A 15392-nucleotide genomic window follows, 5' to 3' on the forward strand; every position below is an offset into this window, starting at 1 on the left:
TGAGATGTTTGCGTTATGTATGTGTTTTGTAATTATTAAAGATCTTAGATTGCTAAAAATAAAGTTACAAAAAAAATCACCGCAGTACGGGTACCGTTACACTTAGCGATGCACCAGCGATCCCGACACCTATATGGATCGCTGGTGCATCGCTAAGTGGTCGCTAGTGAGCTGCCACACAGGCAGATCTCACCAGCGACATCGCAGGGTCGTTACTTACCTGTCAGACGTGGCGATCCTGACGTCCTCCTGCACGCGTTGCTCGTCGGCACCACAGGAAGCTGACGATGAGAAATGATCCAGGACGTTCTCGCACGATCAGTGAGGGAGCCGGTCGGAGGTAAGTATCTCACACAGCGATATCGCTATGTGTAACGGGCCCTTACGGCTGTGGGATAAACGCACTCCATCCTGACAACTGGCACAAAATGGGCCAAAGTGTTCAGCGATTGTCAGAAGCTGAGCAACAGGGCCAGAGTATACACGTTCCCACCCTACATATTCAATACGATGGGACAACTCCCCAATATTAGAGTAACATAGTTAGTAAGGCTGAAAAAAGACATTAGTCCATCCAGTTCAGCCTATAAAATTCTGTCAGAATAAATCCCCAGATCTACGTCCTTCTAAGGAACCTAATAACTGTAAGATACAATATTGTTACGCTCCAGGAAGACATCCAGGCCTCTCTTGAACCCCTCGACTGAGTTCGCCATCACCACCTCCGCAGGCAAGGAATTCCAGATTCTCACTAACAGTAAAGAATCCTCTTCTATGTTGGTGGAAAAACCTTTTCTCCAGACGCAGAGAATGCCCCCTTGTGACCGTCACCTTCCTTGGTATAAACAGATCCTCGGAGAGATATTTGTATTGTCCCCTTATATACTTATACATGGTTATTAGATTGCCCCTTAGTTGTTTTTTTCTAGACTAAATAATCCTAATTTTGCTAATCTCTCTAGGTATTGTAGTTCCTCCATCCCCTTTATTTTGTTGCCCTCTAGTTCCTTCCTGAGCACCGGTACCCAACACTATACACAGTACTCCATGTGCTATCTAACCAGGGATTTGTACAGAGGCAGTATAATGCTCTCATCATGTGTATCCAGACATCTTAATGCATCCCATGATCCTGCTTGCCTTAATTATGTTTTATTGATGAGCACATCAAAAGTCTATGGTGCTGATGGAAATAGGCAAGAGCTGGATTTGGCTTTTCCACAATGAATAGAACGGCACTGCTGAGATCGAAGGGGGTCTCAGCGTTTTGATCACTTGCACTATGTAAGATATACCCTATAGAGGTCTAATACACCCAGACCTTGGAGCTTACAGGCTGGAAGGGGGCACACAAGTTCCCTCTGACACAGAGCTATGCTTAAATACCAGTGATATTTGGGGGTCACACTTACACCACTACCTACTGTATGGATGAGGTGCAACTTACAATTTTGGGACTAGCCCTTTAAACCCTTACTGACCAGATAGTACATCAGCAGCCAGTATTCTCTGCTTTGAAGTGGGCTACGGCGGTGAGTTCACCTCAAAGCTGTTTTAAACAGTTGACATGTGCCTGCAATAGGGGCGAGCGGAACCATGATCCACCCCCGCCTCTTAACTAGTTAAATCCCACTGTCAAACACTGACAGCAGGCATTTAACTAGAGCTTCCAGTGCACGGCCGGAAATACGCACATCGCTGACCCCCTTCATGGGATCGGGGGGTCAGCGATGCGTTGCCATAACCTGAGGTTTCCTGGAGACCTGTAGGGTTGTTGATGCCGGATTGCTATGAGCACCACCCTGTGCTCGGCGCTCATAGCAATACTGTAATTCTGCTACATAGAAGCAATCTGAGCATCACCTAGATGTGGCAGAGCCGATCGAGTTGTGGATGCTTCTAGCCTCCCATTAAGGCTATTGAAGCATGCCAAAATTAAGAAAAATTTAAAAAAAAAAAAAGTTAACCCCTTAATGACCCGAGCTTTTTTCAGCTTTGCATTTTTGTTTTCTGCTCCCCTTCTTTCCAGAGCCATAACTTATTTTTCCGTCAATATGGCCGTATGAGGGCTTATTTTTTGCGGGACGAGTTGGATTTAGTATGTCGTATACTCAAATGGGAAAAAAAATTCCAAGTGCAGTGAAATAGCAAAAAAAAAAAAAAAAAAAAGTGCAATCCCACACTTATGGTTTGGCTTTTTTGCTAGGTTCACTAAATGCTAAAACTCGCCCGCCCTTATGATTCTCCAGGTAACTACAAGTTCATAGACACCAAACATGTCTAGGTTCTTTTTTCCCCCACTCTGAGGGGTGAATAAAAAAAAAATCAAAACTTTACTAAAAAAAAAAAAAAAAAAAGGGCCATTTTCTGATACCCGTAGCGTCTCCATTTTTCATGATCTGGAGTTGGGTGAAGGCTGACGTATTTAACCCCTTTCTGACATTGGACGTACTATCCCGTCCATGTGCCCTGGGACGGGATAATGTCACAGCAATCAGCCGTGCTCACGGGGGGAGCGCCGCTGATCGCGGCCGGGTGTCAGCTGATTATCACAGCTGACACCCGGCACTGTGTGTTAGGGACGGTCATGGACCGCCGCCAGCACGTTAACCCCTGGCACACTGCAATCAAACACGATCGCAGTGTACCGGTGGTTTAGAGAAGCATCGGCAGGGAGGGGGCTCTTCCGTGCTTGCCTAAGACCCTCGGAGCAGCGCGATGTGCTGCACTGCTCTGGGGGCCTCCTTCCTTGCAGGCCCCCGGATCCAATATGGGCACGAGTGCCTGCAGAGCGCAGGCAAGGAGGAACAAACATACAAAAGACAAAATGAAAAAAGTCCTGCTGTAATTAAATAAGTAAAAAGCAAAAGTGCATTTAAATCATATTGAGTTCTTAGTAATACTGCATTTGATCAAACATAGCATAAAAGCCATCCCACCATCAACATGGTGGTCAGGGCAGTCCTACACTTGTCTAATATTAAAAACCTTATGTGTCAAAGATGACGTCTGTGTGAATAAGGGCAGACAAGGACCGGGTCCCAACCAGTGGACACCAGTCTGGGGAAGCCTTATATACAATTTCCAGCTCAGGAGAGGGAGGCCACACCCCAGCTTGCACAGAATGCAAAACTACAAAGAAAAAACACAAAAATTGAGCTTGGTTTGAGTTGGTACACATGCAGCATATAACTGCATGACCAAAAAGCATACAAAACCTACAAAAGATCCAATATGGGCGCGAGTGCCTGCAGAGCGCAGGTAAGGAGGAAGCCTGTGCAGCGCCTGTCAGAATGCTGATCTGTCACAGCGCTGTGTGACGTGTCAGATCAGCGATCTGACACATGACAGTGATGTCCCCTCCCTGGGACAATGTAATAAAGTTTAAAAAAAAAAAGTAAAAGTAATTTATAAAAAAAAAAAAAAATTCCCTACTTTTTTTGGAAAACAAAACAATAAAAGTACACATTTAGTATCGCCGCGTCCATCACGACCCGCCCTGTAAAACCGTCCCGTTAGTTAACCCCTTAAATAAAAATAAACAAAGCAAAAAAACTACGCTTTATTATCATACCGCTGAACAAAAAGTGCAATAATGCGATCAAAAAGATGGATATGAATAACCATGGTACCGCTGAAAACACCATCTTGTCCCACAAAAAACGAGCTGCCACACAGCATCATCAGCAAAAAAACAGGATTTTTGGGTTGCTTACCGTAAAATCTGTTTCTCGGAGCCTTCATTGGGGGACACAGAGACCATGGGTGTACGCTGCTGCCACTAGGAGGCTGACACTATGCACAAAAAAAAGGTTAGCTCCTCCTCCGCAGTGTACACCCCACCGACCGGCAGGGAACTCCTCAGTTAGTGAGAAAGCAGTAGGAGAAGTAACAGAATAGAGTGAAAACAGAACAAACAACTCAACTGTAACCAACCAAAGTAAGAACAGGAGTTGTAGAACATGGGAGGGTGCTGTGTACCCCAATGAAGGCTCCGAGAAACAGATTTTACGGTAAGCAACCCAAAAATCCTGTTTTCTCATTCGCCTTATTGGGGGACACAGAGACCATGGGACGTCCCAAAGCAGTCCCTGGGGTGGGAAAAAACTTCCATCAGGCCAGTGGACTCACCACCGCTGCCTGCAGAATCCTTCTACCTAGGCTGGCGTCTGCCGAAGCGTAGGTGTGGACTTTGTAGAATTTTCACAAACGTGTGAACCGAAGACCAGGATGCAGCTTTGCAAAGCTGCAGCGCGGAGGCTCTGTGGCGTACCGCCCAGGAAGCACCCACTGCCCGGGTAGAGTGCGCTCGATGCTTAACCCGGAAGGCCTCCAAAATTGCCGATCTGATCCAGCGAGCAATAGTAGCTTTGGAAGCCGGGTGACCTTTCCGCGCCCCATCTGGAATGACGAAGAGAGAGTCTGTCTTCCGCAAAGGGGTCGTCCTAGCTAGGTAGACCTTCATCGCCCTGACCAAGTCCAGCTTGTTCAAGGACCGCTCCCGAGGATGAGCTAGACCCGGACAAAATGACGGGAGAACAATGTCCTCATTCAGGTGGAAAGCTGACACCACCTTAGGAAGGAAAGAGGGCGGAGACCGCAGAACTACCTTGTCCTGGTAGAGTACCAAGACAGGAGAGCGGCAAGAGAGGGCCGCCAATTCCGACACGCGCCGGATGGAGGTGATGGTTACTAGGAAGGCTACTTTCCATGAAAGGAGAGATAGGGAAACTTCCCTGAGAGGTTCAAAGGGAGAACCTTGAGAACCAAATTAAGATCCCAAGGATCTACGGGCGCTCGGTACAGAGGAGCCGCATGAGCCACACCTTGAAGGAAGGTTTTGACCTGAGGACGGGAGGCCAACGTCTTCTGAAATAAAACGGACAGCGCCGAAACTTGACCTTTTAAAGAGCTGAGGGCAAGGCCTGCATCAAGCCCTGCCTGAAGAAACGCCAGGACAGAAGGGAGCGAAAAACGCATGGGCGGAATGTCGTTGGCCTCGCACCAAGTGAAATAAGCCTTCCAAGTACGGTAATAAATTTTGGAAGACGATGGCTTTCTGGCCCGGATCATGGTCTGAATAACTCGATCCGAAAAGCCTGATCGTTTCAAAACCTCGGTCTCAACAGCCACGCTGTCAAATTGAGAGGCCGAGAATTGGGGTGGCAAATCGAACCTTGAGACAGCAGATCTGCCCTGTCTGGAAGCTTCCGGGGGGCGTCAGCGAGAAGGTTAACTGCGTTCGCGAACCAAGACCTTTTGGGCCAATTCGGGGCGATGAGGATGACCGGAATTCCTTCCGCCTTGATTACCTTCAACAACCTGGGAAGAAGAGGCAGGGGAGGGAACAGGTAGGGGAGCTCGAACTGCGACCAAGGAATGGCCAGAGCGTCGGCGCCCACTGCGAGGGGATCTCGAGCCCTGGATACAAACTGTGGGACTTTCCTGTTGAGGAGAGAAGCTAGCAGATCTACGTCCGCGGTTCCCCAACGACGGCAAAGCTGAAGAAATACCTCCGGATGTAGGGACCACTCTCCCGCCGCAAGACCCTCGCGGCTGAGAAAATCGGCGGTCCAGATGTCCACGCCGGGAACGTGCACCGCGGATATAGCCGGGACTGAAACCTCTGCCCAATTTAGAATCTTGGACACCTCTGCCAGGGCTGAGACACTCCGTGTCCCCCCCTTGGCGGTTGACATATGCCACCGCTGTGGCATTGTCTGTCTGAATCTGGATAGTCAGGCCCCTGAGAAGTCTCTCCCAGTGAACGAGAGACAGATAAATCGCTCGTATCTCGAGAACGTTGATCGGCAGGGCTGACTCCTGCGTTGACCACCGACCCTAAACAGTGTGTTCGCGGAACACTGCTCCACAGCCGAGATGCTGGCAAACGGCGTCACAAGCTGCCAGTGAATGGGGAGGAAAGACCGTCCTAGGGAGATGAGTGGAGACGTCAGCCACCAATTGAGGGACTGCTTGACCCGGTATGAAAGACGAACTGGGCGGTCCAGAGAAAAAACAGACCTGTTCCACCGAGACAGGATGGCGTGTTGGAGAGGTCTGGTGTGAAATTGGGCAAAGGGAACCGCCTCTGTCGCTGCCTCCATCTTTCCTAGGACTTTCATTATTGTCCGGAGAGATGGAAGTCGTAAGATCTGTAGCGATCGTACATCCCGCTGCAGGGAGCAAATCTTTTCTTGTGGGAGAAAAACCCTTGATCGACGAGTGTCGAACAATAGACCCAGAAACACAAGACATTGTGTCGGAACCAGGCAGGACTTCTTTTTGTTGATGAGCCACCCGAAATTGGACAGGGTGTCGAGGACGATGGTAATACTTTGGTGAGCTTGATGAAAGGACGGAGCTGTGATCAGAATGTCATCGAGGTACGGAAAAAGAACAAGACCTCTGATTCTCAACAAGGCCATCAACGCCGCCATGATCTTTGTAAACACTCTGGGTGCGGAGGCGAGACCGAACGGTAGTGCAACAAACTGGTAATGTTCCTGGCAAATCGCGAAACGCAGGAATTTCTGAGGGCCGGAGAATATGGGAACGTGTAGATAGGCATCTTAGATGTCTATTGAACACATGAACTCCTGCGTTTCCATGGAAGCGATTACTGACCGAAGAGACTCCATTCGGAAATGACGCAGTCGGACTCTCTTGTTGAGTAACTTGAGGTCCAAGATGGGGCGAACTGTACCGCCTTTTTTCGGTACCACGAACAGGTTTGAATAAAACCCTGTGAAACGTTCTGATTCGGGAACGGGCACTATCGCTCCGGAATTGAGGAGATAGGCGATGGACGCAAAGAACCCCGGAACTAAGGCGGGATCTTTTGGAGGTCAGGACTCGAAGAAACGATCCCGGGGATGAGAAACGAACTCTATCGTGTATCCTGATGATACAACCTCCCTGACCCAAGCGTCCTCTACTGAGGCAAGTCAGACGTCTCTGAAGAAAGGGAGTCGACCTCCTAATTGGGAAGGACCCTCGAGAGTTCGTTGATAGTCATGCTGATGTGGACCGTCCAGATCTGGATCTGGAGGATCTGCCCTGGGAGTTGTGAGATTACCAGGAGGGAATGGGTCTGAAGGACACCTTTTCTCTATCCTGGCGTGCCTGCGGTCTCTGTTGGTTAGAGAAGTTGTCTGCCGCATTGAAGCGGCGGAAAGTCCGAAAGGGCTGAAACTGACGTCTTAACGGAGGTCTGCGAGGCTTGGACTGAGGGAGGAGGGAACTCGTGCCTCCAGCGGCGTCTTTAATAATCTGGTCCAGCTGGGATCCGAAGAGACACGCTCCCTGAAAAGGCAGATTGGTAAGGGACCTTTTTTGAAGCCAAATCCGCCTGCCAAGCCTTGAGCCAAATTGAACGTCGGATTGCTACCACGTTGCTTGACGCCTGAACTGCGCAAGACGCGGCATCCAAGGAGGCAGAGAGCAGATAATCCCATGCATGAGAGATCTGGTTGGCCAGTTTGTCCAATTGCTCTGGTTGGGCTTTAACTAGGATGCCCTTGCGGAGTTCCTCTGCCCAAGTGGCTCTGGCCTTCGCTACCCAAGATGAAGCGAAGGCTGGGCTTAGCACTGCTGTAGCCGCTTCGAATGTTGACTTTGCTAAAGATTCTATAATTCTAACATTAGAATCCTTTAGTGACGCCACCACACCTGAAATCGGGAGGACCGTGTTGTCAGAAAGTCTGGACACGGGTGCATCTACCGAGGGGGAAGCGGACCAGTTGTCGGTGAGCTCCTTGGCAAACGCGTACAGCACGCTGAGGCGCTTCCCTCTTTGAGAGCGCCTGGTTGGATTTTCTCTTTCCCTGGTAAGGATCCTGCCAAACTCAGATCGGAAAGTGAAGACCCTGGAAGGTGTTTCTGCCCGTCTGAACGAAACCTCCTGTTCTGAGGATTTCGCAGGGGAGTCTGAGATTTCGAAGGCGTGTTTAATCGCAGCAATGAGGTTCTGTACCGTAACCTTCACGTCCGCGTCCTGGTCCGAATCCAGCATTAAGATCTCTTCGGATGACACATCCGAAAGCGCTTCACCTGACTTGGGTGAGGAGGCACGGGAGGGCGACTGCTGGGAAGGACTATGTGGGGATGTGAGGCCAGGAGAGGATCCCGGCCGGAGGTCCTGTCTGGACCTTTTGCGGCTTCTGCTGGCTGGCTCAAATGGAGCATCATGTGACCTGCTGGACCCTGCAGAAGTGTCCAGGGGCAACCTATCAAGGACGGCTACTAGGGACTGAGACACCCTGGTGAGGTCTGCCACAGATTGAGGAGACGAGGCCCAACCAGTAATGGGGGTTCGCTTCCACATGGCGCAATAGATGGCTCCTGGACGGAGTCTTGCTGAATGGGGTTGCTGCAGTCCAGGCAGAGGGGAGTAGGCTGTCCTGCTGCCGGAAGGTTGGGGGTCAAAAAGGCAGAGGAGGGTGTCAGTCTGCAGATGCAGAGATACTCACGGTCCGGTGTCCCTAGGGAACGTGCCACACGACTTGTCGGAAGATGTAGGGCAGCGGAGAGCGGTGTCCGGCTGACAGGCTGCGGAGATGGCGGCGGCCTGAGAGGAGCAGGAGGAACGTGCGCTTTCAGAGGAAGAAGGGCGGAGCTAGCCGCCGAAGCTGAAGGAAGGCACCGCCCGCTGGCCAAGAACAGGCTAGGATCAAAGAGAGCGGTGGGCAGGCCTAGAACAGGCGGGAGAGAAGCCCGCTTAGGAGAAGGGGGCGGGGGGCGTGGCCGCAACGCAGAAGAAGGCCCGAAATGAAGCCGGGGCCTAAATTAATAGCGGCGGCCGCCTGTCAGCGAGGGGCGGCGCGGAGGTCCCGTAGCGCTGCCGCGGCAACAGTTCTGCAGAACGCCGCTGATATCTGCTGCGCCAAGGACTAAAGGCAGGGGAAAACGCCGGGCAAGACCCCTACTGATGCCAGGGCCAGGAGTAATTGCGGCAGCCGCAGTGGCCGCTTTGAACAATATTGGAGCCGCCGAGATGCCCATCTAGGTATGAGGACGCGACTCGGACCCCATACTTACCTCCGTCTTGTATTCAATAAATGTACCTCATTATCCCACGCTGTCTGATCTGTCTCTTGTGGCCGCGTCTCATCCAAACAGACAGGCTCTGGTGGGCGAGTGGGTGGGAGACGGGGAGCGAGGACCATCTGGATCGCTGGCACGCACCCGTGCTGAGCTCTTGGTCCCGCTGTGGAGAGCTATGAGGATACGGGGTGGCAGTACACGCCGTACTCAAAGCCTCCTTGTGGGAGTACAGTTGTGACTATTCACACTGTATCCCTCCAGAACCTGAAAGGGAACGACGCACATCGAGGTAGATAAGGGTCTAATGAAAGACCCGTGTCCACCTCCTACTGACACTAAGCTAAACAGGAGTTCCCTGCCGGTCGGTGGGGTGTACACTGCGGAGGAGGAGCTAACCTTTTTTTGTGCATAGTGTCAGCCTCCTAGTGGCAGCAGCGTACACCCATGGTCTCTGTGTCCCCCAATAAGGCGAACGAGAAAATAAAGTTATAGCTCGCAGAATAAAGCGATGCAAAAATAATTTATATAAAATTGTTTTCATTGCATAAAAGCGCCAAAACATAAAAAAAAGACATAAATGAGGTATCGCTGTAACCGTACTGACCCGAAGAATAAAACTGCCTTATCAATTTTACCGCACGCGGAACGGTGTAAACGCACCCCCCAAAAGAAATTCTGGAAATGCTGGGTTTTGTTCATTCTGCTTCCCAAAAATCGGAATAAAAAGCGATCCAAAAATGGTACCAATAAACTCATCAACTCGTCCCGCATAAAATAAGACCTCACATGACTCGGTGGGTCAAAATACGGAAAAATTATACCTCTGAAAATGTGGTGATGCAAAAACTAATTTTACAATAAAAAGCATCTTTTAGCGTATGACAGCTGCCAAACATAAAAACCCGTCATAAATAGTAAATCAAACCCCCCTTTATTACCCACTTAGTTAGGGAAAAATACAATTAAAAAAATGTATATTTCCATTTTCCCATTAGGGCTAGGGGAGTGTTGGGAGTTAGAATTGGGGGGTTTCCACTGTTAGGCACATCAGGTGCTCTCCAAACGCAACATGGCATTTGATCTCAATTCCAGCCAAGTCTGTGTTGAAAAAGTCAAATGGTGCTCCTTCCCTTCCAAGCTCTGCCATGCGCCCACACAGTGTTTTACCCCCACATATGGGGTATCAGCCTACTCAGGACAAAATGCACAACAACTTTTGGGGTCCAATTTCTTCTGTTACCCTTGGGAAAATAAAAAATTGGGGGCAAAAATATCATTTTTGTGGAAAAAATTATTTTTTTTTTATTTTCACACCCGGGCGTAAAACTTCTGTGAAGCACTTAGGGGTTCAAAGTGCTCACCACACATCTAGATAAGTTCCTTGGGGTCTAGATTCCAAAATGGGGTCACTTGTGGGGGGTTTCAACAGTTTAGGCACATCAGGGGCTTTCCAAACGCGACATGGCGTCCGATCTCAATTCCAGCCATAAAAGTCAAATAGCGCTGCTTCCCTTCCAAGCTCTGCCATGCACCCAAATATTGGTTTACCCCCACATATGGGGTATCAGCGTACTCAGGACAAAATGCACAATAACTTTTGGGGTCCTGTTACCCTTGGGAAAATAATTGGGGGTAAAAATATCATTTTTGTGGAGAAAATGATTTTTTAATTGTATGGCTGTAAGTTATAAACTTCTGTGAAGCCCTTGGGGGTTCAAAGTTCTCACCACATCAAGATAAGTTCCTTAAGGGGTCTAGTTTCAAAAATGGGGTCACTTGTGGGGGATTTCCACTGTTTAGGCTCTTCAGGGGCTCTACAAACGTGACATGGCATCCGATCTCAATTCCAGCCAATTTTGCATTCAAAAAGTCAAATGGTGCTCCTTCCCTTCTGAGCTCTGCCATGCGCCGAAACAGTGGTTCCCCCCACATATCAGGTATCGGCGTACTCAGGACAAATTGCACAATAATTTTTGCAGTCCAGTTTCTCCTGTTACTCTTGGTAAAATAGAAAAAAAAAATTGAACCTGAAGTTTTTTTTTTTGTGAAAAAAAAAAGTTGTGTTCATTTTTTTTTTTTTTTTTAAACATTCAAAAAATTCCTGTGAAGCACCTGAAGGGTTAATAAACTTCTTGAATGTGGTTTTGAGCAACTTGAGGGGTGCAGTTTTTAGAATGGTGTCACTTTTGGGTATTTTCTATCATAGACCCCTCAAAGTGGCTTCAAATGTGATGTGGTCCGTAAAAATAAAATGGTGTTGCAAAAATGAGAACTCGCTGGTCAACTTTTAACCCTATAAAAAATATTGGTTCCAAAATTGTGCTGATGGAAAGTAAACATGTGGAAAATGTAAGGTTTTTGTGTGACACATCTGAGATTTAAGGGCATAAAAATTCAAAATTTTTAAATTACAAGATTTTTGGCAAAATTCTGTTTTTTTCACAAATAAACGCAAGTTATATGAATGAAATTTTACCACTAACATGAAGTACAATATGTCAGGAGAAAACAATGTCAGAATCACCGGGATCCATGGAAGAGTTCCAGAGTTATTACCTCAAAGGGGACAGTGGTGAGAATTGTAAAAATTGGCCTTGTCATGAACGTGCAAACCACCCTTGGGGTAAAGGGGTTAATGGCCCCCATAATGATGACTTTGTGGAAGCTTTACAATTGCACTGAAAAAAAAAAAAAGTTAACCGTTTACAATTCACTTACGGTACTTTTAGACAGAATTTTTGCAGCTGGACCGCCCATTTAATATTTTGGCTACTTTCACCTCTAGAGAGCCACTTGCATACTCTAATAGAGTTCCAATGCACAATGCTCCCTCTAGTGGTAAGGTCGAGTGCTGCATCAGAAACTAAAGGCCCAGGTTAAAAAAAAAAATGGAGTGAATGCTTTTTATTTTTTAAATGGCGTATAAATGGGAATATAGTCCTGACGTGATTTTTTTTTTTATATTTGCAGTCCAGATCGTACATGTAGTAGAGCCAACTTTGTCAATTTGCACATTTAATTCATATCAGGCGTTAAGCTACTGAAGCCAAGTCTGCATATAATCCCATGTAATCACACCCCACTACCAAAAAAATGCCGCTATGACAAGTTCAGCTCTGCTACACCTGCAGATGCAGCTTTTTCTTCATTATACGAGTATAACAAGTCAGAAATAAGAGCACGAAGCAACGTTACATTTCTCCATTTACTGAGAGGTTGTCAAGCAGGAACTCATAAGGTGACGTTCCACAAAACAGTCTCTTTTACACAATGCAACTAAATCCACATCATAGAACCACACAAATATTGTGCACCGTCGTCATTTGTGATTACTAGGCAGGTCCTTGTGGCAGGGAAGGGGATCCAGTGACTTCTTCATCTCGGAATAGATCTATGTATATACAGATATTCACACATTTAAACCGCTTCAAGTCCACGACGTTAAAAACTTGCAGATGAAACAAAAGAAAAAAAAAAAGTGTCTCTGCTTGGAAGTAGAAAAAAAAAAAATACAAAAATGTTTCTCGAGTCCTCTGAATGGGCAAATAAGAGAAAACATTAGAAAGTGTTAAGACCATCTAAATCACAGCAGGATCTGACCGTGCCGCTCTGTGTCTCCACATGGGGAAAGATGCCATTTTGGGCTGAAATTAAAAGAGGTATAGTAGCTGCAAAAACATACAAACAGCATCAAAACAGTGAAGCACTTGCTAAATGACTGCAACACTTGTCTGAGATCACAGGCCAAACATCTGCAGGACCCTGGTGCAGCAGTAGTCCATGGCTGCAGGCACCATCGGGGCATCTTATATCACATGGGCCTAATCAGAAGAGGCGTCAGGGAAGTTCAGTTATCTGATCCGGAGCCATGGACAAGAATCTTTTAGCTCAAATCGTGACTCTGGATGTGCACAGTAAGGTTTTCCTGGTATTTCTGCATGTATCGCTATTTCCATACTTGCGGTCACCTGCAGACTAGTATGATCCATCTTCTCTCAATAGAAGAGCATTGAGGAAAAATCGCAGAAGACTAGTCAGCATGTGACAGTGAGAATAGAAGTTGCATACAAACGATCACGTGACCACCCACCTGCGCGGGGAATACAGGGGACTTGTGACAGTGTGCCGAATTATGACGATTGGCGATTTGCACAATCACATATAGTGACTGCAGACTTTTCTTAGAGACCCGACAACCCTTGCGGCTCTACTGCTGTGTATTTTTTAAGTTGCCCAAAAAAATTTATTTAGGGGGAAATACAAGTAACACACATTGACCTGTCAATCACCAGGAGCGCTGCAGCCAGTCTCTGATTCATGCTTCCCTTGATTTCCGCAGCGTGAATCAGGTGACTAATTCCCTTTAAGATGGGTTTACACCTTAGCAGTCAGCCAGACACTGTCAGAAGACCCCTATGTACAGAAACACCCAGCCAAGTGTTCTCAGAGGAGAAGGGGTCTGGCAAAGGCTTATCTCCCAACAGGATCAGGCGATCAAATTCAGTATGTCTAATCCTAATCTCCCTCAGCATAACGGTGGCCAAAAGAAGTTCTGCTCTTGCAGGAAGCCCGAGTATTGTGCAGCCGCCGGGGTACAGAGTCATGGCAGCCCTGTACACTATAAACTTATGGCGCAATCAGGAAGATTTGCCAAAAATATATTTCTTCTCTTCAAAATGTCTGCGCCTTCAACATGAGTAGATGGAGTGTTAACAATAGTGCAAAAATGTCCAATGACAAATCTAGATTTTTTTGGCCTTCTAAAACCCAGTGGCTCGGTACAGTGACATAATTCATAGTCTACAAGCAACAAACCTATAGGATGTCCGAAGAGTTAGAGATGAAAATCCGAAACGTAAACTACAGCAAAAACACAAAGTGGGTCTTCAGATCCTGGAAACAGGTAAGGGTCACCCCGTTTATTCTTCCTCCCTCCCCACCCCCTTTAAAATATTTCAGTCCAGCCCGCTGGACCAGTATGAACAGGAAAAAGAAAACAAAAAATCTTTGGGGTGATTTAATAGCATCCTTCTTTCCACGAGTCATCATCGTCCAGAGGATTCGTTCTTGAATTAAGGGATCTGCATTAAAAAAGAGAGAAGACGGGATTGAGAGCTTTAGATTTACCTTCACTTTACATCAGTTCTTGGGATTGTCGTGTACAATCTCTGCAGCACTTCAGCGGCTGGAACACTACAGAGCCCAGCATGCCCTGACAGCATGGGGGAGTTGTAGCATTTCAGCAGATACTGCCAGACTTGTATGGCTGTCAGAGTAAATGCCTATATAATCTGCACTTCAAATAGGTACTCCCATCTCCAAGATCCTCTCCCAATGTGAAGTAGAAATAAGAGGAAATAATAACCGCAAATACCTTCAATTAGAAATGTAGTATAGTTCTTCTGATAATCTACTTTCCCGCTTCAGTGCGGGACACAGGAAACCATGGGTGTATGCTGCTGCCACTAGGAGGTTGACACTATGCACAAAAAAGGGTTAGCTCCTCCCCAGCAGCATATATCCCACCAACTGGCAGGAAGCTCATCAGTTTTAGCTTAGTGTCAGTAGGAGGTGGACTCGGGGTGCTCTCAGCCCCATATCTAACTTAGGTTTTTGTTGTTTTTTTTTAATGAGGTCTATTTTTCAGATACAGCATAGTTTTGACAATCTATTTAGCTTACCCTATGTGCAGGGCATTGCAGTACCTTCAGTATCCATGGTTACTAAAAACTAACTGTCACTAGATGGTCATAACCACAGATACGCAAGCTACTGCAATGCCCTGCACATGGGGTAAGTGACAGCAAGTCAGAACTACAGGGTGGATTGTCAATGCAACCCTCTTCTCCCACTCTTGACACACTGATAGCAACACCGCAGAAGAAATGCTAGTCTAAGGCTAGCTTCAGACTAGCGTTTTTGCCCGCAGCGCACGGCGCCGCTAAGCCCGGCCCCCTCCAGTCATCTCCGCCTAGTGTCGCACATCGCTGCATGCGATCTGCACACCCTATCTTTAGCATAGAGTGCTCAGACCGTAGGATTTTGTGTGCGCTGCGCCCTTTTGACGGTGCTCCGAGCGCACCAAAATGCAACATGCAAAATGCAACCGTCAAAAGGGCGCAGCACACACAAAATCCTACTAGCGCACGGTCTGTGCACCCTATGCTAAAGATAGGGTGTGCAGATTGCATGCAGCAATGTGCGACACTAGGCGGAGATGACCAGAGGGGGCGGCGCTTAGCTGCGCCGTGGGCAAAACCGCTAGTCTGAAGCTAGCCTAAGGGAGTCAGATTCATTTTTGGAATGCTCAGACCTGACACTCATAATGTGGTGGTGCACCATCTTGC

The 15392-nt window shown here is 47.6% G+C and overlaps 1 protein-coding gene across 1 annotated transcript in view; it reads right to left on the reverse strand.

Moving 5' to 3' along the window:
• Nucleotides 1–12236: 12236 nt before the first annotated feature.
• LOC141048067 (SLAIN motif-containing protein-like) overlaps nt 12237–15392 on the reverse strand; it is a 42991-nt gene continuing 39835 nt past the window's right edge. The window contains exon 9 of the mRNA XM_073543427.1: nt 12237–14126. Coding sequence (XP_073399528.1) covers nt 14063–14126 — 64 coding nt within the window. The 3' untranslated portion in view covers nt 12237–14062. The remainder of the gene's footprint in view (nt 14127–15392) is intronic.

Source organism: Dendrobates tinctorius, unplaced genomic scaffold (assembly GCF_039654945.1).
Source record: "Dendrobates tinctorius isolate UK_male_01 unplaced genomic scaffold, ASM3965494v1 ptg000133l, whole genome shotgun sequence".
In the NCBI taxonomy this organism is placed as follows: Eukaryota; Metazoa; Chordata; class Amphibia; order Anura; family Dendrobatidae; genus Dendrobates; species Dendrobates tinctorius.